Source organism: Echinops telfairi, unplaced genomic scaffold, assembly GCF_000313985.2.
Source record: "Echinops telfairi isolate 266 unplaced genomic scaffold, ASM31398v2 ScPeMD7_60;HRSCAF=208, whole genome shotgun sequence".
In the NCBI taxonomy this organism is placed as follows: Eukaryota; Metazoa; Chordata; class Mammalia; order Afrosoricida; family Tenrecidae; genus Echinops; species Echinops telfairi.
This window is the reverse complement of record NW_022103958.1, coordinates 20,416,793-20,441,400: the sequence shown is the minus strand read 5'-3', so window position 1 is coordinate 20,441,400 and position 24,608 is coordinate 20,416,793. Positions and strand designations below refer to the sequence as shown.

At 37.1% G+C, this 24,608-nt stretch overlaps 1 protein-coding gene across 3 annotated transcripts in view; it reads left to right on the top strand.

Moving 5' to 3' along the window:
* Window positions 1-24,608, top strand: part of ELP4 (elongator acetyltransferase complex subunit 4) — a 255,782-nt gene that overhangs the window by 19,289 nt on the left and 211,885 nt on the right. For all 3 annotated transcript variants that reach the window (XM_004708262.2, XM_045291038.1, XM_045291037.1), the window contains exon 3: window positions 585-706. In XM_004708262.2, the coding sequence (XP_004708319.1) occupies window positions 585-706 (122 nt within the window). The remainder of the gene's footprint in view (window positions 1-584; window positions 707-24,608) is intronic.

The following is a 24,608-nucleotide window of genomic DNA, read 5'->3' as shown; positions in this document are numbered from 1 at the left end:
TACTGGTGCCAGAGTTAAGAGGGTTAGGAACACTCAAGCAAAAAAAACCCCACAAACTTACAAATCTTGCATGTCGTTGTCACTATCAGAGGACACTTTGCTATGGTTGCAGCCTGATTTTTGCCATTTCCTAGGACCTTCACATTTCATGTTAGTCACTGAAGTGCTTAATTATTGTGATATGAAAGAAATAAGGGCAAATTTACTGAAATGTATTGTGACATGAAGGAAAGGAGGTGCAAGTCCGTAGGTATTAATGGACGTGTGAGAGGTACAGTGAGGGAATGGCATGTATCGTAATACACAAGCAAAATATCTGTGACTTTTTTGACATTATAGTCCTATGTTACCCTCTGAACTTTGTGGATTACAGAAGTAGAAGAGAATGATTGGTGGAATCAGACTTTGTTCAAAGTGCCTGCTTGCCATTGACTGTGTCGTCAAGTCTCGCAGCCCATGTTCCTACACATCATGGAGACAAATACTGCCCAACTCCTGTTCTTGTTTTACGGAGAAAAGCTGTAGAAACTTGTGAGTTTGGTATATGATAGGATTATGACTTTTTTTGTTTTATGTTTTTACAGAAGAGGATAAATATGATATTTATTCACCTTTACTCTTCAAGTATTTCCTGGCAGAGGGAATCATCAGTGGGCATACTTTGTTGGTCGCATCTGCTAAAGAAGACCCTGCTGACATTTTACAGGTAGAGAATTCCTAATTCAATGTCTGTTACATTATCTAAGAGTGAATGTTTCATGAAAAAAATTTATGAAACATGTTTGTATATATACAAATGATTTTTAAATGCATTAACTGAACTTTTTTCCTCTTAAAAGGAGAAAATTTATTTAAGCCTATAATTTCAATTTTAAATTAATATTATTGTTAATTAAAATTTTATATCACTGGGGAAAGCTGTAATAATCTATTAGAGACTGACAGCAAACAGCATAATTGGGTCATGTCTTTGCAAAAATTATGTGATAGCAAATAAAATCCATTTTATATTACTTACTGAAGAAAGATAAGAAGTATTTAATTCTTTACTTCTAATTACTACATATTCTCATTTTGATATGATTTATTAATCCTATTTTTATCGCTTTTAGCCCAATTTATTTTTCCCAATTTGAAGCCTTTCTTTACAACTCTCTTTTTTTTTTAATTCGGGGCTCATGCAACTCTTATCACAATCCATACATACATTGTATGTCAAGTACACTTGTACATTTGTTGCCATCATCATTTTCAAAATACTTGCTTTCTACGTAAGCCCTTGGTATCAACTCCTCGTTGTTTTTCCCCTCTCTCCCCACATCCCCCTCTGTCAAAAACCCTTGATAATTTATAAATTATTATTATTTTGTCATATCTTACACTGTCTGATGTCTCCCTTCATAAGAGGTTATATGTAGATCCTTATAATCGGTTCCCCCTTCCTACCCCACCTCCCCTCCACCCTCCGGTATCGCCACTCTTACCACTGGTCCAGAAGGGTCATCTGTCCTGGATTCCCTGTGTTTCCTGTTCATATCTGTACCAGTGTACATTCTGTGGTCTAGCTGGATTTTCAAGGTAGAATTGGGATCATGATAGTGTGGGAGAAGAAGCATTTAAGAACTAGAGGAAAGTTGTATGTTTCACTGTTGATACCCTGCACTCTGACTGGCTCGTCTCCTCCCCGCAACCCTTCTGTAAGGGGATGTCCAGTTGCCTAAAAATGGGCTTTAGGTCCCCATTCATCACTCCCGTTCATTTATAGTGATATGATTTTTTGTTCTTTGATGCCTGCTACCTGATCCCTTCAACACCTCATGGTCACACAGGCTGGTGTGCTTCTTCCATGTGGGTTTTGTTGCTTATGAGCTAGATGGCCATTCGTTTACCTTCAAGCCTTTAAGACCCCAGACGCTATGTCTTTTGATATCTGGGCACCATTAGCTTTCTTCATCACGTTTGCTTATGCACTGGCTTTGTTTTCAGCGATCCTTTGTCAGAAGGTTTGCGCCATGGAGTGCCAATTTAATAGAACAAAGTGTTCTTGCATTGAGGAAGTATTTTAGTACCCAATGTCCATCTGCTTCTTTAACACTAAACCTATAAATATATGCACATAGATCTATTTCCCCATCATCACATATAAATATATTTACATATGCACATATATATAACTCTTAAGTATGATTTAACTATTATTTTAAGAATTTCTTATAAACCAATTAACATTTTAATTTTTACCTTAAAACCATTTGATATATGTATAGGAGATCACTAGATACCATATGAGTTAAAACAAATAACAATGAAAAACAAAAATGGTATCAATAAAATTAGCAGATTATTTGATAAGATTTTTGAATATTTCACATTTCTACTTAGCCCAAACAAATGTAGACTGATTCTAAAACTACATTATTTGACTTTTTTACGTCTTTAAATCTAAGAGATAGCTAAGAAGAAAAGATTCATAAGTATAAATTGTTATATACAGTAGATATTTTGCATAGTTAAGATAACAAAAAAAAATAAAGAAAAAACCCCTAGAATGTCTGATAATAAGATTATCAGTACTTCACATATATTAATCACCATGAGTGGGAACCAGTACAGCAGCAAATCACTTTTTATATTCATAATGCCTATAAGATTTGAATGGTGACTAAATGAATGTTACATGTATATGGTTAAAGTAAGGAAATAGTGAAATAGTACTAAATTAATATTACTGAAAATTTTAAAGATTACACTTAAAATCATCATAAGGTACTTCATATTTGTTTCCCTAACTCTCACTGAGCGACCATCATCATATATCCTATATCTTGGTTGGTTTTCCAGATTCTGAAGGACAGTGGTCTTCACATTTTTTTTCTTTCGCATTCCTAAAATAATTTTGTAAAATAATGTCTCTACTTGCACACTACTGAAATTTTTAAATTTATTTTAAAATTTTTTATTGTGATTTCCCCCTGTCTTATTTGGCTGACAGCTGAGCTCTGATTGGCGTTTTCCTGAGGGTCCCACCACATCAACTCAGTTCACAGCCATTGAGGCCATTGTGACTCATGGCCACACGACAGGACAAAGCAGAACTGCCCTGGTGGTTTCTCAGATGGGAGCTCTTTATGAAAGTCGGAGGTCTCCCCTTTCTCCTCAAGAGAAACTAGTGGTTTCTAACTATTAACCTGGCAGTTAACAGCCCAACTAGTAGCCTTCTAGGCCACCAGGCTTTAAGGGTCTCCCCTGTCTGTATTAAGCCAGTAAGCTTGTTTCTTTATGATTTGAACTTGACAAGGTTCTACATTTTCCTTCCCACTCGACCCAGGACCGTCTCGTAGGGTCTACTGCAGAGCGATCAATTATGATAGTCGACACTATCTAATTCTTCTTGGGACCAGGGAAGCCGAGGCCCGCGTGGTCTCTTAGTTGTTTGGACTGTTTATTTCTATGAGTCCTTGATTTTCTTGACTCTGCTTCGGGTGAAGAGAGTCTAATAGTTCCTATCTAAACATGTTCTTTATGAAATTATTTAGTTGTAATGGATGTTATTATAATTATTACTTCTCTAATGAAAAACTTTTATGTCATTCTTTTACGTTTATCCAATTGAGTCTAACATAGCAAATTGGTGACAATATCCCTTATAGTAGTATATACATACACAAGCTTACTTTAACAGCTGAAGTTTCATTTCAATCCTTTTCATTCATGATTGCATATTTTCTATTTCAGTCCCCCATACAGTTTTGTCTTAATATTATGTATTTTGTTTTAAATATCTAATGTTAACCTCATTATTATTTTATAGCAAAAATTCATATTTAATATGAGATTCTATCTCAATTCCATTCATTTTTTATTATGATAGATGTAAACTGTATATAAGTAAAACAAAATCAAATTTTGTTATAGAAATGTCCACTAGTATATATTTTTACCTTTTCCTAGTAGAACACACAAAATCACATTGTTTCTCATCAAGATTTTTATTTAGCAATTTGTCTATTTGTTCTAACTAAAATATAATTGACAAATTGGAATCCAGTGAATGACCAGAAAGCCAAAGTATTAGCAGTATTTAGAGACACAATGCAGGAATAAAATGCTGTGAACTGTTTCATTTTAATTTTATGATGTATGATTGGGGATTTCTGGAACCTATAACCAAGGCAAATATTTCTGGTGCAAGAAAAGGGAAAAGACAATCTTATAGACCATAATTATCTTAAAACTGTGTATAACTAAAAGACAAGTAAAGGATAAAAAGCCCCATCAACTGCCTAAGATATATTATATAACCACCCAGCAATTTATCCATCATCCTTTGAAAACATATTCATGCCTATTGTAGTCAAAGCTCCTTCAGGAAGTCAGTATTAAAATGTAACACTGAAAAATTACACCCCTTAGAAAATCCTATAGAACAATATACATGATGTTGTTAAGCATTTAAATACACATATGGTAAGTATTTTTCAGTTAACTTTTTCATCTAAAAGAATTTTCTTGATCATTTCAAATGTGGTGATAAGTATTCTTCATGAAACTTTCTATGGAATGTTTTCTAACATAATAAGAACTATATTTTGTGCTAAAATATTTTAATATTTACCAGTAGATTGACTGATTATTTTTTCATGAAATAAAAATTACATGTACAAAAATACATATATACAAACACTTCTTTAGAACTTGAAAATGCTATGCTTTTTCTCTGTTATACACTCCTAATAATCTTAATGTTATATATTAATATATACCGGATTAGAGAAAGTAAAATTATTTTCTAAAGTAAATTTAAATGCTATTTAGTAACATGGAAGTCCATTGTCAAACTTAATTTGAATATTTGTTAGTGATCACATACTAGCTAGTTAGATAATAGTAATATTCATGCATGCAGGAAGTAATATGCATTCATCCAGGGTCAATGGTGAATTCTTAATTTGTCTCATTATTGTTTAGTAGTGCATTGTCTCACATTAATTACAGTTAAAATAGGCTAGAAAACTCTAAAGAGCTTAAAAGTTTTATTGTTTTCATATGTGCTAAGGATGAGAACACAAATATTAGCAGGTATGACCTTTCATAAAGTCTTATAGGATATAATGTTTTTAAATAAGAACTATAGCATTAAATAGTTCAAGTTTAAAATTGTGTAAAGTGCAATTTCACATATGTATTTCAGAGAAAATCCTTCATGATAAAAGATAAATAGTAACTTTCTAATAATCTTTAAGTTATTGAATAATTGACAATTCATTATAAGAAGCCATACTATGTTTAATGAATGAATATACCAACAGGAGACTTATTAATGAAATGACATAATAAACCATTTATGAACATTTTGACCAACAGCTTTAGAATTCTTTGTAAAAGGCCCTAAAATCCAAGAGTAAAAATTATACTTTCTTACTAATATGAAAACTTTATTTTGCATCCTAAAATATCAAGCTTTTCACTAAATAATGAGTTCATCAGTTAAGATCTGACTCATGGTAATGTTTATCTTTTGCTCTTTTTGGTTCTTTGGTTTTAATAGATTTCAGAAATATTAATTAGTTTAGAATTAAATTAAAATACATTATATAAAATGAAACTAAGCAATGTAACGATTGAATTTTATTTAAAAGGTTCTGTTTCCTTCCATCAAAATAGTATGAAAATTGTTAACTTTATGTTTTCTGCCATGTGTGTTCTTCACTGATTATAAATCAAACTCAAAATCTGAGCCCAGTGAGTCATCAGTGGTCAACTATGAGTGCATTTTAATCCAGGCTCACCCATCTGAGTACATAGAATAAATATCTAAGATTCAATCTTTATTTTCCAAGTGCTGCCAAGAATGGAAACAGCTTTCACAATAGAGTTAAGGGAATACTCTTTGCTGGCCCTAACACAAATATATTGTTATAGGTCACTTAAAAATTAATTTATGGTCCTCGTAACACTCGACTTCTCACATTTTGTACATGTGCAATACTTTATAAATCTTTCTACTTAGTATTGCATTTTCTAAATTATAAAATTGTGTTTTAGTATTTCCTATTAAAATTATTTTTTATTACTGTATATCATGTGCCTAACTCTAAGTACAGATATTAGAGGGGTCATTTGAAGATAGAGCTATAATCAGAATATGTTCCCTTCATTTTATTGTCAATATTTTATTTACTGAGAAAATTATTGGGCTATCTATACAAGTCTCAGTGCTTACTGCTCTGAAGTGCTAGTTGAGCCGGAAATTTGCTGTTTGACCCCAGGGTTTCACTCTTTTTTCCTCCTTGACTGCTTGCGAGAGCTTATTTAAAATTCTGAGTTCTCCCATGGCAGCCACAGTTTGAGCTTCTTTGGCAAACTAAAAAGGCTAAGAGAGGGGAGGGGGAAAAAAACAAAATCAAAAAACATGCAAAGGCTCAGTACTGCTTCCAGTGACCTACATTTCGAGCCAGATTTACAGAGAGTATGTGCCTTTTTTTTCCAGTAAGGGAATGAAGGCTAAGATTATATATATTTTTAAGCGTAGAGAGGAATAAACTCACCCCTCTCCAGCTCTCTGTCACTACATAGGGAAAGCAGTTTCTGCTATAACATTGAAATAAGCAGAGATTTGGCATTGGTGTTTGTTCTTCAATTAACTAAAAGATAAAAATTCTGCCCACATTAGTGTTGCCTAAATCCTATTCTGTGAGATAGGATATTTGTTCTTGAGACAGTGAAGTTGACCTAGGATCTGGAAATAAGACACAGTTTAGATTTTCATTTCTGTGTTGCTACTTAAACAGCTGTAGGATCTTGCACAAGCCACTGAATCTCTCTTATTAAGAAGGGTATAACACTGATTCTGGCTACTTTATTTCTTTTTTTTCTAGTCATTTTATTAGGGGCTCATATAACTCCTATCACAATCCATACATACATCAATTGTGTAAAGCGCATTTGTACATTCATTGCCCTCATCATTCTCAAAACATTTCCTCTCCACTTAAGCCCCCGGCATTAGGTCCTCATTTTTCCCCTCCCTCCCCACTCCCCCCTCCCTCATGAGCCCTTGATAATTTATAAATTATTATTTTGTCACATCTTGCCCTGTCCAATGTCTCCCTTCACCGACTTTTCTGTTGTCCATCCCCCAGAGAGGAGGTCACATATAGTTCCTTGTAATCAGTTCCCTCTTTCCAACCCACTCTCCCTCTACCCTCCCTGTATCACCACTCACACCACTGGTCCTGAAGGGATCATCCGCCCTGGATTTCCAGTTCCTATCTGCACCAGTGTACATCCTCTGGTCTAGCCAGACTTGCAAGGTAGAATTCTTATCATGATAGTGGGAGTGGGGAGGAAACATTTAGGAACTAGAGGAAAGTTGTATTTTTCATCATTGCTACATCACACCCTGACTGGCTCGTCTCCTCCCCGAGACCCCTCTGCAAGGGGATCTCCAGTAGCCTACTAATGGGCTTTGGGTCTCCACTCCGCACTCCCCCCCTTCTTTCACTATGGTAAGATTTTTTGTTCTGATGATGCCTTATACCTGACCCCTTCAACACCTCGTGATTGCATAGGCTGGTGTGCTTCTTCCATGTGGGCTTTGTTGCTTCTGAGCTTGATGGCCACTTGATTGCCTTCAAGCCTTTAAGACCCCATACCCCCAGACGCTATACTTTTTTTGATAGCCGGGCACCATCAGCTTTCGTTACCACATTTGCTTATGCACCCATTTGTCTTCAGTGATCCCTTCGACACCTCGTGATCACACAGGCTGATATGTTCTTCCATGTTGGCTGTGTTGCTTCTGAGCTAGATGGCTGCTTGTTTACCTTCAAGCTTTTAAGACCCCAGACACTATATCTTTTGATAGCCGGGCACCATCTGGCTACCTTATTTCAAAGTGAAAAATGACCTCTGAAATGTTGCTTTATAAATCTGAAAGCACCATTGATGTGAGGTGGTATTATCCCAAGTCTCAAGTTTCCTTTCAAAAATTTCATTTGAACCCACACAAAACATGTTTATGAATCTTTACATAGTTGTTGTTTTTAAAATGGCAAGTTCTTGTAACTGTGGTGTAGCACTTTATCCTTCTCTGAAAAGGAGCTATGCCTAATCAGAATTTGGAAGACTCAAAATTTATTTCATTTTTCATCTTCATGTAGTCAATCCTTGTAAGAGGAATAAATGCCTTCACATTATGAAAACCAGAGCCATTAAAAAATGAAATATATTTTCATCTCCTTTCCAAATAAAAAAATCGATGAAAAAGTGCAAAATATCTTGAAACCAAAAAGGCAATGTATAGACTAGGTAGACAGACAATGAAGATTTATTACATGCAAAAGTGATGTTTGCTTTGCAGTGTGGAAGCCTTAAAGGAGGCAGGACTGTCACCTCAGCTAGTATTGAAGTGATTCTTCACATGTCTAGAAATTGTTCACAAAATGTTTACGTCTTGTGCATGAGAAACTGACAGGAAGTTGCAGAATGTAACCTCAGTTTACTACATTTATCCTTTGAAATTATGGGCTATTAAAATATCAGAACCCTTTGGAAGACAATCATTTTGTAAAATGCACTTCCTACAGTTTAACTTGTTATGGATGTCTAAAAGTCTGGCAAATTGTGAAAATAAGGCCAGTAGTATTCCCCTGAAGACAGAAACTGGAAACCAATAAGATCAACTGATCTGAGCTCCATAAAGGCACAGCAGTGCCTGCTTCTGTCCCGACACTAGTAGCTCTCTCTTCAGCTTGACTGTAGAATAATTTGCAAGGTACTACCTTATATTATCCCTCCGAATAGTCATTTTATTGATGTGTAACATACACTGACAGCATTTAATATATAAACTTTGCTTCCTAAAGAAACCTAGCAAAGGGAAATTTCCATTTTTAACAGCACTTTATTAGCACTTTATCCACCTGTCATGCAATTCAGTAATTCAATCATATCAAGAAGAGTTGTACAACTGTCATCATATTCAATTCTAGAACATTTTCTTCTTCCTTGTAGTCATTGTTATTCGTGTATTTTTTTTTCTATTTGTGAAAAAATTATGCACAACAGAACAGTCTCCAATTCCATGACTAATGCTTGTATAATCAATATCATTGATTCATGCTATATAGCCTCTATTGATATCCTTTTCCAAATTATTCTACCACCATTGACATAAACCCAATGCCCCCTACCCAACAACTCTTTCCCCTTCACCTGGAAAATTCCAGTTTTTATGGGTAGAAATATTAATAGTTACCCACAATGCATCATTATTTCTCTTTAAGAGAAGCATGGGCTCTGCTATTTCAAAGATGCTTGCTATTTAAACCACTTGTCTGTAGTAAAGAAAAACTTTGCAGTAACATACAATACAACTATAACGTTTTGGTATATAAAATACATAAAATAAGGATCTCAGTTTAGTATACTTAGGAAAATCAATATTATTAATAGCTGTTACATAAAGATTTATTCTGAACACTTTGAAGGTTTTGATGTTTTCATATATCAAGAAAATACTTATGGACACTAGTAATATTATAATTCCCAGATTCTCAAGTGTGTTTCCCTTTAAAATCATCTATGCCAATGCTGTCCATAGCAGTGCTATTTAAGGAATTAATAGATTGGGATAATACGCAGGTCTTAATTATATGTCTAAATTGCTTCAGATCCTTCTGTGGTTAGTATTCCTGAAAATGCAATGGTTGAGAAGAGAATATTTATAAATTATTACATTATGATTGTGTTTAAATGGAGATAATTATTTTTATTTCTTTATTTACTTAGAGTAATACTTATATCCATTTCTGACTGCATCTTAATGCAAACTTCCATTTTCAATTCATACTATCTTTATTCTTTTCTGTATCTTTGTCAGAAAATAGAGGTGAAAGAGATTATCTGGTCTTTGCAGCATATTTCTGGTTTACATGTCAAAGGGAAACATTGGTATAATAGTGATCAATTGGAAACTATTGAGGACACTATTCTTACCCCAGCATATATCTGACAGCTTGATTTAACTCGGTGACTTTTATTAGGATTATATTTGTAAAACAATGGAAAAATGTTTTATACTATTTCTTCTTATAATGTCAGTAATTTGCTGAGGGGGGAAAACTTAAATTACGCACAGATATTTGCGGAATTTGTACTAGATATAGTTTGACATATGGATTAAATTAAATTAATTTTCTAATTACTTGGATTAAAAACATGAGTTTTAAAACTTTTTAAAATCCCAAAAGCTCTATTCCCCCTGACATTAATTTTTCTAAATGTTTTTAATGACTAAAGTCACTCCTCCCTATGCTTGTAATGATTTCAAATGAATATTATATAGGGAATATATTTTTAACACGTGGGTATTTAGGATAGATGATGAGACTACTTTTGTGTTCCAATTTTGATTATCAATTAATAATATATAGAGATTTATTTCTCTTTCCAACTTTCAAAAAATAAATATTCCCATAACAAATTTCACAAATCAACAAAATAATATACTTACTGATACAATATACTTACTGAGACATGGATAATGCTTAAGTAGTATTAATTATACAGTTACCAAAACCTGCAAGGATCAAAAGATTTTATTTAAGAAGGATTTCTCATGCTGCATGGATTATGTTGCTACATAATAGCTCAGTAGTCCTTCTGCTGAATTGTAAAATAGCTTGGAGAGGAGTATGATGCCCATAGTTGGTGTAATGCATTGGTAATTAAGAGGGTGTGAGGTTAAGCTTCATTAACTGCTGAGGGATTGTATCTTGGATTTTATTATGCCCTAGAGAACATAAAAAGTGAGAAGGGTCAAACTGTTAGAATCAGATTTTGCACGTACATCTGCCAAAACAAAGACCACAAAATAATACAGTGATAAGCACAGAAACAGATGAATGGGGAAGGGAAGGAATATATTTATAGCATCTCATGGATAACGATAAATGTTTCCCACAGGGGGAAGAAAATGAAATAATCTTAAATACTGGTATATAGTTGGGCATTGAAGGGTGTAATAATTTGGTTTCATATAAAACCTTTTTAAAAGTAGAATTCATTCTTAATATAAACCGAGGATAGTGGCAATTTCTTTATTCATATACTAACTTTCTAAATGGTTTCATTTGATTAAAAATAATGAAATCTTATTATTTCCATATTATTTTCTCTGTGGTGGTATTGTATAGAGCCCTGGTGGCACTGTCAGATAAGTGTTAGCTCTTTACTAAAGAAAGACCTTATTTTAATTTGACATATTATAAACTGCATAATTATTTTGAACAACTAAGAAAATAATTGCTAGTCAACTTAGAACAAAATATGTTCATATCACTTCAAATTTTTATTTAACTCCTACAGGAAGAATTTCTTTTGGCTTATTTTTAAGATCATATCACTCAAGTATATATATGTATATATTTTTTTAAATAAGCAAAATAGACTATGTAAAGTTATTTAGTGTCCTTGTCTGCTAAATCATCTGCATGATTTGTGAATCTGTTCGTTAGTTGAGTTTTCTCCATATTAGGGGATATATATTTCACATACTTTGCATGCATCGTAATTTTTGATTGATTGCTGGCCATTGTGAATACTGTACTATTGTGGGCAAGATTCTGTTGTATTCCTGTTTCGAAGCTTAGTTAGGGTTGGTTCAGAGCCTCTTTTTCCAACCCACCACTTTACATCAAGTTCATACAATTCATGGATTGCCCATTTGTTTCAGAGCACAACTCTAATCATTGGATTTTCAATGACTGGTTTTTCAAAGTAGATTGTTGGGCCTTTCATCCAACGTGTCTCTGTATGGGCTAGGACCTCCAATCTTTTGATTAGCAGTCAAGCAAATTAACTATTTAAACCATCCAGGGACTTGAGAGCCCACTTTAACTTAGGACTAACTTCTCCCCATTGAGGAGTCTGCCTACCTCCCTGTGTATTAGAAGGTATCTCTAATCTGACTTGTGGGTATATAGACCAGTAAGCCTGTTGTGAATTTTCAGGATTATTGCATATACTACTTCCTGAAGTTATTGAACACCCCCAGAGCCCCTCTCTTAGTTTATTCACCAGCATGGACACTCGATTCCATAACTAAAGATTTGCAGGAACCTTCTGCAAATTTCTGAAGCTCTTTCCTTGTGAAGCTCTTTCCTCTGTGAATTATTGCCCCTAAATTTTGGTTCCCTCAGTCTTCCCAAACTCTGAACTCTGTCCTCAATTTATGGCCCTGCTGGACTCTGGGTGTTTTTTTTTTCCTGTTCTCCTTGCCTGCATTATGGATTAGAAGTGCTCTAGGGAGTGAGCTGGAGTAATTGTACAACTCCGCTCATTTGTTTCTTCTAGCAAAGTGTAAAGATGACATGGTGGCAACGTCATCTGGCCTTTGCTAACTTCACAAGAGAGAAGGAAAATCATCATTAGCTTTAGCCACCCAAGGCTGATTCCTGTAAACTGGAAGTCAGACATGCCTCCTCTCTCCAACTGTTTACTAATTCTGATACCAGCAATCCCCCTTACCCACCCACCTACCCAAGGCACTCACTACTTCTTTGCTGGGCTCAATAAATCTGTTACAATGGTTACACAGAACTCACAGACATACTTAAAATTATGGAGTTTATTAGGGATGTAACAAGTTAAAATTCAGGATCAGAAATGGCTCAGGTTACAGTTCTTCAGTAAGGACAGCTTCTCTTCAGCCATGCCAGCAGGCACTCTCTCTCTGGACCTTGGGTTCCCTTGATCCCATGGTCTCTGGTTCTACCTTGCTCAGGCAAATGTTACAAAGCTATTTAGCTCTGCCAATAAGTACCTAGAGTCACCTTACCAAAGGTGATTAGCTTTTTTGCTCCTTGGGCCAGGAAACCCACCATGCCATCTCCTGCCATTCTCCTGCTTTTGCTGCTGCTGTCACCATTTTCCTGTCACTGCTTCTTTCCATCTCTCACTGCCTCACCTGTTACAGCTCTCTCTCCGTCTCTCTCTAGGAGGCACTCAGTGCAGAGAATTCCTGGATCCAACGGATACCTACTCGGCTTTTCTCTCGTGATGGTCATGAGGGCACACTTTCTACCTGTGGGATGCTTATTTTAAGCCTACTGGGATGACAAAGCTGACCAATCCCCTCTTTGGAGTGTCAGTAACCTTACTTGCGTGGCCCCACACCCACAAGGTTGCCATGTACCTTATCTAAGTTATTAGCAAGCTATCTAATCCTCTTGGTGAATCATAAACACCTCATTTGAATAGCCCCATCCAGTAATTTGGTAGGAACCAATAAAGACTATCATTAGAAAACAAATAAAAAACCCCAAGCCTTCTAGTTGACTCTAACTAATAGCAACCATATGCAGGATTTCAGAGGCTGTCAATCTCTATGGGAGCAGATAGCCTCACCATTCTCCTCAGGAGCGACTGGTCCATGTGAGCTCCCAGTTTGTGGTGACTAGTCCAACACTGGGGCTCTATATAGCTAGAAGGCCCTTATTAAATGATCCACTGGACTGCAAACCGCTCCCTGACTCTTCTCTCATTGGCCCACTCATACATAGAGGATTAGCTTCCCCTTTCATCCAAAACAGTAATCTAAAACAATTAGTTCTTGGGAGGGCTGAGTTTTAAGGCTGAAGCTATTCAGCTACCAGCCACTTAGGTCTGCTGAAGGTGTCCATCTGATTGGGTCAGGTTCACGGTTTCTGACCTCTGATAAAATAATGAGCCTCACATCAGCAATGGCAGAACTTTTAAGGGACTTTAGATTCCGCCACTGCTCTCCAGTCCAGCAGTGCCTCCCTCTTAGTCCACTTTTACACGGTCATAGCTTCTCCAATTACAGCTTTCACAATGAATCCAGTTAATGATCATTACTCATAGCTGACTCAGAGAATGGATCTGCATCCTCCCCAACCCTCTCTTCCTCAGACTCACTAGGAAAAGAGAAACCATCCATTGGGAGGTCCTTCCTAGTCACTTTCTCTAGTTCTCCTTCCTAATAATACCCTTCCCTCATTCCCCTCCTTTTGAGACTAAGTACCACCACAGAATCAGGTAAGCCAGTCACTTCATGCTTTCCTCTCTCCCTCATTGTAAATAGTCAATATATAAATTTCCCATCCCTATCAAACCAGTACTCTGTAGAGGCAAGTGTTTCTTGATCTAAAGATTCTTTTGTTCCGGTTGGAGCTTTCAGCAGCAAAGTACCAAAGGAAGGTTCAGTTGAGGACAAGCCATTAAATTTCAGCAATATGTACCAGCTCATAGTATCAAACATCTTTTTCTTCATTGGATCAGGTTCTAGCCAGCTCATCTCTGGGCCTCTGTGGTGTCAGTCAGTGGACATCATCTGTAAGCTCCAGAGTCCACACACCACCTGCACTTCAAACCAGCCAGCCAGATCTCTCTCTCGTCCTGAATCTCCATAGATGAGGTCAGTGAGAGTCCTTGGAGCATGTTCAAATTCAGCCCATCTCTCCCATGCTGCATCTCCCCACATCCACTTACTGAGTGGATTCAGGTGATCACCACAAACAAGCATATCATGCTTTGAGTCACTACCCTGTTTGTATGTGTTTTTAACACAATTGCCACAGTCACTGTCCTTGTTTTGTTTTTTTCATTTTCTTTTTACTGAACTTAGTTTTAGAAGCTAGTCTTAGATTCTTAACCTGCTATAACAAAAATACCATCATCTGTTGTCTTTAAAAAGCAGGTGCGTTTTCTCTCAGTTCGGGAGACTAGAAGTTCCTACTTGGGCTATTGGCTCTGAGGAAAAGTTCTCTTTCTGGCAGCACTAGGGCAAATTCTTGGCTTTTTTCCATGCGCCTCAGTTTCTTAGTACTCCTCACAGGAAGTCTGCCTTTCTTCACAGGCGCTCCTTCTGTGTCTAATCGGTTCTTTTTGTAACTGAGGTGTGGTGCCCTACAGTAATATCGCCTAATTAACTTAAAAACAAGGGCCTATTTCCAAAGGGGATTATACCCACAGTTCTTTTATTGTGGTGGTTGTGTACCCTCAACTTGATTCTGATTCATTTTCATTGTTAGATTCCCTTGAATAGGTCCAAACGCAAAGCTACCCTACATACAAAAGAAGGAAACACTGCCTGATACTGCCATCTTCACAGTGCTGCTAAGTTTGAGCCCTTTGTTCCAGACTATGCCAATCTATCTCGACAAGGTTCTTCCTCTTTGTGTGCCTACCCTCTGCTTTACAATGCATGAGTTCCTTGTTAAGGGACTAGGCCCTCCTGATAACATGGCCCACCTATATGAGACAGAGCTTCACCATCCTCCCTTACAAAGAGTATTCCGTTTGTACTTCTTCCATGATAGATTGGTTCATTTTTCTGGCAATCCATGTTATAATCAATATTCTTCACCAACATCTTAATTCCAATCATCTTTATTCATTGTCAAGCTTTGCGTGCATATGAGGTGATTAAAATATTCATACCAATGCTATTTGACAGAGTAGAACTGCCCTTAATCTTCATCGATGCAGATCACTAAGTTTATTCTTCCTCAGAGTTGCTGAGTAGATTTGAACTGCCAGACTTTGAATTAGCAGCCAAACACTTGGGTTTCTCCATTTGAGGGACACTATTTAGTCCATACAAAGGCCTATCCAGGCTGAGTCTGTAACTTAATTGAATATTCCTTTTCCTCTGTTTTCCCTCTTCTGTTATTCTTTTTTTCAACCCCCACATTAATCGGGTTTCAGACTCTTCTCTTTTTACCTACACTTTCCTCTTTCCTCCACATCATATTTGTGGACCTAGAATTCTTTTTTGCTCTACATTTAGTTTATTATTTAGCTCTTCTATTAAATTTTTTTCAGTGATCACTTTATACTCCAAACTTTCTTTTATCGCAGAGGCTTTTCAAAAGATATTTGTTGTCATCAGGTGCCGTGGAGTTGACCCCGCTCATGGGGCCTGTGGGGGCCTCTTAGTCGTCATGATGCTTGAAGCTCTTGTTGCCACCACGGGGTTAACCCATGTCTGACTGTCTTGCTCTTTTTCAATGACCCTCCGCTTTCCCAAACATGGTATCCTTTTCCCAGGGACTGGTCTCTCCTGATAGCATGTCAGAAGTACTTGAGATGAATTCTTGCCATCTTCTAAGAAGCATTCTGGGTATACTTCGTGTGTGTGTGTGTGTGTGTGTGTGTGTGTGTGTGTGTTTCAAAAATTTCATGGAAAAATTCCATTATCTTTTAATTCTATCTTTTCACAAACTTTTTGAGGCCACCTCATATATAATACTTCCTCTCATTTTACCCATTCCTTTCTCTTTAGGGATACTGGTGGGATTTTAAAAAATTCTCTTCTATTCCCTAAATTGCCTCTTTCCTTAAATCAGCCTTTTTCTTTTCTGTTACTAATATATCTCAAATGTCTGATGAAACTTTGTTGGCAATTTATATTTGTATATAAATGTGCCCTGGTGGCATAATAGTTAAATCGTGGGCTACTAACCACAGAGTTGGCAGTTCAAAGCCACAGCCATTCCTGGAGAGAAAGATGAGCCTATATACTCCTATACAAATTTATATATAGTACTGAAACCCTAAGGTGCAGTTCTCTATGTCCTATAGGGTCGCTATGATTGACGTCAACTTGATGACAATGAGTTTGGTTTGGGCTTAAGAAGACTAAATTGATTAATACATATCAGTTGTTGGCATGGGTTTCCTTTGCAGTTTATCAGAGCTTTGAACTGGTTCATTTCAATTCAACACCTGCTGAAAAATTGTATTTCCACCTCAGATCTTATTAAAATGTAAATATTGAATCATCATATCCAGGGTAGAAATGCAGGTTCTCAGCAAGGGTCCAACAAAAGGAACAATTTTAAAACCCTGAGTTGTATAGGTGGAGCATTTCACATAATGAAGAGACCCCTGACAGTTGGCCTTTAGTTGTTTGGGTGGGTACAGCAGTGTTGGAGACTGAGAATGTCAAATTAAAGAGGGTTACTGGTACTTTTTGTGTTTTTTATTTTCTAATAGAACAGTGCCATCCTTTTCCATTTGTTAGTTCTATATAGAGATATAGATATACATAGATATTGTTCATCTCAAATGTTGCCCTACTTTTCTCTTTTTGATAGCACACATATTATAGACCCTTCCCAAGCTTCTCTTTAAAATTTTTTAGAAGAATATATCTGTTGTTAATTTAGGGATAAATGCTACAATTGTAAATTACACAATATCTGTGGGCACGGGCCTGGTGGGGGGAGACTTTTGACCTAACCAGTTCTTAGACAACCTGATTCCTGTCTGGGACCCAGCTTCTGCTTCTCTTTGCCAACCCATTGAGTTCTGCGATGCTCAGTGTTCTGCTGGGAAGAACTGTACTTTTATTATATACCTCCTATGAGCCTTGAGTTCAGTTTTCGATACTTCCTATACTTTGAGTTATCATTTTCATGCAATATCAGTGTCGTCATCATTCAATATCCGCTCCAATCTCTCTAAGGATACTGTCAGGATATAATCTCTTTTATTATCTGTACTAATATGTTAATAGACTTTTTAAGGGTGTCCAGGTAAATTGATACACTCATTACACTACCTAAATCTCTTAGTTTAACTTCAGAATATAGAATGCACTGGATAAAAAAATGTTGTTAAGTTCTGTTGAGTTGGTTTCTACTTATCGTAATCTTATTTATAACAGAAGGAAACACTGCCTAGTTTTGCACACCCTCACAAACACTGAGAGGGGGAAAAAACAAGGGATAAAAACTAACAATGAGTTTGTTTGTTATTCCTGCTAAGATAAATTAAACTCTTTTTGTTCCATTAAGTGAATTTTTATTGAATACTCAAAAGTACAAATTACTACAGCAGTAGCATTAACTACAAATGGCAGTATAAAATAACTACTCTAATTTAAATATAGGGCACAATGTGGTAATACAGACAGGAGGATTAGAGATGGGAGATTTGAGCTGGATTGTGAAAAAGAATACATTTTAAGCAATGGGAACAGCACTAATCAATGCTTGAAGGTAGAAAAAGGTCAGGTTTTCTGGATGAATACACATTTTCTACTTAGTAAGACAATAGTATGATGAAGAAATGCTCGAAAACATTAGCCATTTGAGAGATGCAAGGGAAAACAACAATGAGATGCACTGTCACTGGTAGCAAAAGAAACAAACAAAACTGGAAACAACAACAAATGCTGGAGAGGGTACAGAGATTGGACCCCGACACTGCTGGTAGGCTGTACAGTGGTAAAAGCACTATGGAAACCAGTGTAGCACTTCCTCAAAACATTGACAATAGAAATATCTTATGACCCAGCAATTGCTCTAGTTGGCATAAGTTCTAAATAAGAGCTGTAGCACTAATAGATGCGTGCACACATATGTTCATCGCAGTACTGTTCACAATAACAAAGGGAGGGGAAAAACTAAATGCCCAATCATGGACGAATTGATAAATAAACTTTGATACGTATGCACAATGGAATACTACATAGCACTAAAGAATATTGAATTTGTACAGCACCTCATAACATGAATTAGCAACACACAAAAGAAGCTATACGAGCCCACTGTTATGAAGAGTCAAGAAAGGGTTTCCCCCACCAAAAGAAAGAGACTTTGATGGTAACTCAGGGTAGGGAGCAAGGCTGGGAAGAGAAAGTCACAGGCTAGATAGAGGGTGTTGTTATTCTTGGGTACCGTCAGTTTGGTTGTGACTTATAGCAACCCCATGTACAACAGAACAAAGCACTTCTTAGTCCTGCCCCATCCTCACGATTGTTGTTAAGTTTGAGCTCAGTGTTGCACCCAGCATGTCTGTCTATCTGTCCCTCTACTTTACCAGCACGATGTTCTTTTCAGAGTCTGGTCTCTCTTCTGATAGACTATCAAAAGTACTTGAGACAAAGGTTCACCATCCTAGCTTCTAAGGAGCATTCTGGCAGCACTTCTTCCAAGACACATTTGTTCGTTCTTTTGTCCTTCCATGGAACTGTCAATCTTCTTTGCCAGCACCATCATTCGCTAATTTCTTCTTCAGTGTTCCTTATTCAGTGTCCAACTTGTACCTGCATGAGGAAATTTAAAATACCATGGTGTGGGAGCAAGTGCACCTTTGTCTTCAAAGTGAGGATTTGTTCTTTAACACTTTAAAGATATTGTACAGCAGATTTACCCACTGCAGCACATCATTTGATTTCTTCGCTTCTGCTTTCATGTGCATTGATTGTAGATCCAAGCAAGATGAAATCCTGCTTGGACAAAGCGGGTGAGCTGAAAACAAAGTGGGTAAATAAGCAAATGTGAAGAAAGCTGATGGTGTCTGGCTATCAAAAGATATAGCATCTGGGGTCTTAAAAGCTTGAAGGTAAACAAGCGGCCATCTAGCTCAGAAGCAACAAAGCCCACATGGAACAACATATCAGCCTGTGTGATCACGAAGTGTCAAAGGGATCACTGAAGACAAATGGGTGCATAAGCAAATGTGGCGAAGAAAACTGATGGTACCCGGCTATCAAAAAGTATAGCGTCTGGGGGTCTGGGGTCTTAAAAGCTTGAAGGTAAACAAGCGGCCATCTAGCTCAGAAGCAACAAAGCCCACATGGAAGAAGCACACCAGCCTATGCGATCACAAGGTGTTGAAGGGGTCAGGTATAAGGCATCATCAGAACAAAAATCTTACCATAGTGAATGATGGGGATGGGTGGGGTGCATAGTGGAAACCCAAATCCCATTTGTAAGCCACTGGAGATCTCCTTGCAGAAGAGTTTCGGGGAGGAGATGAGCCAGTCAGGGTTCGATGTAGCGATGATGAAAAATACAACTTTCCTCAGGTTTATAAATGCTTCCTCCCCTCCCCCACTATCATGATCCGAATTCTACCTTGCAAGTCTGGCTAGACCAGAGGCTGTACACTGGTGCAGATAGGAACTGGAAACACAGGGAATCCAGGGCGGATGATCCCTTCAGGACCAGTAGTGTGAGTGGCAATACTGGGAAGGTAGAGGGAGAGTGGGTTGGAAAGAGGGAACCGATTACAAGGAACTGTATGTGACCTCCTCCCTGGGGGATGGACAACAGAAAAGTGGGTGAAGGGAGACATTGGACAGGGCAAGATATGAAAAATAATAATTTATAAATTATCAAGGACTCATGAGGGAGGGGGGAGCGGAAGGAAGGGGAAAATGACCTAATGCCAGGGGCTTAAGTGGAGAGGAAATGTTTTGAGAATGATGAGGGCAATGAATGTACAAATGTGCTTTACACAATTGATGTATATATGGATTGTGATAAGAGTTATATGAGCCGATAATCAAACGATTAAAAAAGAAGTTGTTAAATTATATTTCACACGTAAAAAAAGTTTATCTAAATTAATGCACTTGGTATTTTTGTCTAGACTCTTTAAAACAGGTTCGTTTGTTTCTCTAAAATTGAGACACCTAAAGCAACATTCTTGTCAGTTGTCTGTAAGTTTTTCATACTGTAGTGGCTCGTGTGTTGCTGTGGTGCTGGAAGCTATGTCACTGATATTTCAAATGCCAGTAGGGTCACCCAAAGTAAATACATATCAGTAGAGCTTCCAGACTAGACTCTGCCTCCCACTTTGGAGGAAGAAGCCCCTGAAAATCATATGCATAGCTTTGAAGTATTATTAAATGCTAAAAGCCCAAAGAGAACATTGTCGATTTTCCATTTACACCAGACAAAAGGTCAGTTTTTACATCCTCAAAGACCTCAGATCCTGTTCTTTTTCAATGGTCTTTGAGTTTGGAGAACAAAAAGAAGTCTGAAGGGGCATAGACAGGGCTTTAGGGTAGATGGGATAAGGTAGCCCAGTGAAATTCTCTTAAGACAACCCTGCTATCCTCAAAAAATAAGCAGATGTTTTGACATGAAGGAAACAATTCCTTGGTCCATATCTGACCTTTTTTTTTTTTCAGCAATGCAGTTTTCAATTTTTTTTTCTTATAAGCTTCTGTGATCATCCTATGTCCTTCAATAAAATATGTCAAGATTACCCTTGTTGTTGTTGTTATTGGTTTAGATATGGGGATTTGCATTTATTAATATTGAGTTGTAATGCATACTGAAGGTTTCAGTCCTAGACATTCTTCAACAAGTGCTTCAAATCCTCCTTGCTTTTAACAAGCAAAGTTGGGTCATCTATATATCATAGGTAATTAATAAGCCTTCCTCCAATCTGGATGCTATTTTCCTGTTCATATACTCCAGCTGTGTGGGGGACTAGCCTCCCCAGAACTGAACTGGGTCCAAGGGGAAGTTATGTAATTGTGGGGTCAATTAAAGAGACATCAGACAGAGCTTGCAAGGGTTCACCTCTGTGATTGCTTCAGGAACCAGGTCCAAGCAGAGAGAACAAGGATAATGTATTCTCATGAGTTTATATAATCTCTCTAAGCACATATTTCACAGGAAGGGGTTGAACTAAAGCATACACATAACATGAGGAGAATGAGCTAGGGGTAAACATGCAATAGGAAAGGGAGGCACTAGAAGCATACATGTGATAGGAAGATACATATATAACAAGATGAGCTGGCTCTAGACTCAAGGTGGCAGCCTAACCTTGGTCATCAGAGTTGGCTTGACCTTAGATGTCTTTGAACTCTTCTCCAGAACAATCTATGATCCTTATCAGAAGAGAGGGGCCCTACTTAGGGTAGGACAGACCAAAGGGTCTGATTGCTTTTGATGACAGACAACCTTCACAAAGATAGCCTTCAAGTAGTTGACCATCAAGCATATAGTAAGCAATCATGTGTTTGCAAACAGCACCTTAAATTTGGCATTATTATGGGGGGACAATGAGGGGAATAACTTTTACTTAAGAGAAAGTGAGTGGGATGTATCTCCAACCCACCAACATGAAGGTTCCCTCCATGGGAGCCCAGGCCTCCCAGACTCCTTTTCATATGAATGTTGAGAATTTGTCCGAATACACTCTCTTCCTGGCTTTGTTTCTCATACAGCTTCTAGGAATATTTGCTTAGCATACAGCTTGAATAAGTATGGTAAAGGGATACAACCCTAACGCACATCTTTCCTGATTGTAACCATACAGTAGTCTTGTTCTATATGAAGAACTGCATCTTGGTCTATGAATGGCTTCCACATAAGTATCAGGGAGTGTTATGGAAATCACATTATTCTAAATGCTACCCATAGTTTTTTTTTTTAATATCTACATAGTCAAATGCCTGCATAATAAAACACAAGTAAACATCTTTCTGGTATTCTTTCAGCCAAGATCCATCTGACATTAACAATGGTATCCCTTGTACCATGCCTTCTTTTGAACCCAGCTTGAATTTCTGGCAGTTCCCTGTCCATAGATTGTAGCAATCTTTGTTCAATTACCTTGAGCAAAATTTTACATGCATGTGATATTAGTGATATTATTTGATAATTTCCACATTCTATTGGTTTACCTTTCTTTGGAATGGAGACCAATATGGGTCTTTTCCAGGTTGGCATAGGTGAGTGAGTCCTTTGAGTGCTTCATCAGTTTGTGGAAACATTTTCATTGGCATTCCGACAAGGTCTGGGGTCTTGTTTTTCTCTAGTGCCATCAGTACAGTACTTGGACTTGTTGCCACTGGTTCTTGGTCATATGGTACCTCTTGAAGTAGTTGGATGTCTGTGTGTTTGTTTTGGTACAGTGAGTCTGAATTCTTTCCATCTTCCTTATTTTTCCCATGGAATACTTCAATATTACAACTGAAAGCCTGAGTTTCTTTCAGCTTAAGATATACTGACTGTTTTCTTCCTTTTTTTGGCTTTCTAACTCCATGTCGTGCATTTCGTTATATTTTGCTTTGCCTTCTCAAGCTGCCCTGTGAAATGTTCTATTCAGTACTTTTACTTAATCATTTCTTCTACTTGCGTTAGCTATTCTATACTCAAGAGCAAGTGTCAGTGTCTCTTCTAAAATCTACTTTACTCTTTTTATTAAATGACCTTTTGCATTCTTCATTTACAGTGTTTTTGATGTCTTTCCACAGCTCATCAGATTTTCTATAATTATGTTCAATGTGTCAAGTCTGTTCTTGAGATGTTCTCAAAACTCAGGATATACTCGATATCACATTTTGGCTTTATGGACTTGTTTTTATTTTATTCAACTTCATCCTGAACTGGCATATGAGCAATTGGTGGTCTGTTACACAACTAATGTTGAGCTTCTCCATCATATATTCCTGAAAATATAATCAACTTTGAGAGATCAGCTCAAAAGTTGTGGTAGCTGGTTTTTTGAAACTCAAGAAGTAACAGCACTAGATGTCAGTTTGTCATACTGTGGTAGGTTGTGTGTTGTGATGCTGGGAGTTATGTCACCAATATTTCAAATACCAGTAGGTTCACCCAAGGTGAATAAGTTCTAGCAAAGCATCCAGTCTAAGAATAGATTATGAATAAATAGGCTGTCCGCTCTGGAGGATTAGCCACTGAAACTTTATGAAAAGCAGCAGAACATTATCACACATAGTGCCAAAAGATGAGCCTCTCAGATATGACAACCTCTCAAAATATGACAGGGGAAGAGCTACCTCCTCAAAGCAGAGTCAACCATATGATGTAGATGAAGCAAAGTTTTGGGGACCTTCATTTGCTGATGTGGCTTGACTCCAAATGCTAAGAAACAGCTTAAATATCTGATAAATGGAATATATGAAACATGAATCTAGGAAAATAGGAAATAATAAAAAATGCAAGGTAATGCATAAAGATGAATATCCTAAGCATTTGTGAGCTGCAATGGGCTAGCCTTGCCATTCTGGAGGAGGGAGAGTCAGTAGTCTTACCCTTCTGTATGAAAACTTTCAGTAAATTACTGTTTTCCATATGATGGAAACCTCTGTAGTGTTCCTCCATCCAAAGCTTGTCTTATTTGACCTCTCCATGTTCTCTTGCACAGTAGGGGAGGTGGGGGATCCGAACTCTTTGAGGAAAATAAGGGATCTAAGGTGAGATTCTTCCTTTTAAAGATTTTTAAGTCTTTTCATTCTAGGCAAGAGTAATGTGCCTTGCTTGCTGAAATCACTGGTCTGTTTCACAAGTGTAACAATCATTAGGATGTGTTAAAACCAGTGTGGGTTGCTTTCCATTAGCAGCTGAGTGTGTGATGACTGTCCCACTTTATTCTTTTCTGCATGTTTTATATATCTCATGGAAAGAATAATAAACTGAAGTGCAAAATAAGATTCATGTTATGAACATATTGCTGTATACAGCATTCTTAGACTACAAAAATTCTGAAATTTTAATAGTAGGGAAATGATCAACTGAATGTTGATTATGCTACATATAACCATTGAAAATCTTAGTTTTGAAAAGCTATTAGAGGGGTGAGCGGGGAGGGAGGGGAAAAAATGAGGACCTGATGTCAGGGGCTTAAGTGGAGAACAAATGTTTTGAGAATGATGAGGGCAATGAATGTACAAATGTGCTTTACACAATTGATGTATGTATGGATTGTGATGAGTTGTATGAGCCCTTAATAAAATTATTTTTAAAAATTGTTTTTGATGCCTAGTTATTTGTTTCTAATGTTTTAAGAGCCCCTTACAGTGCGTT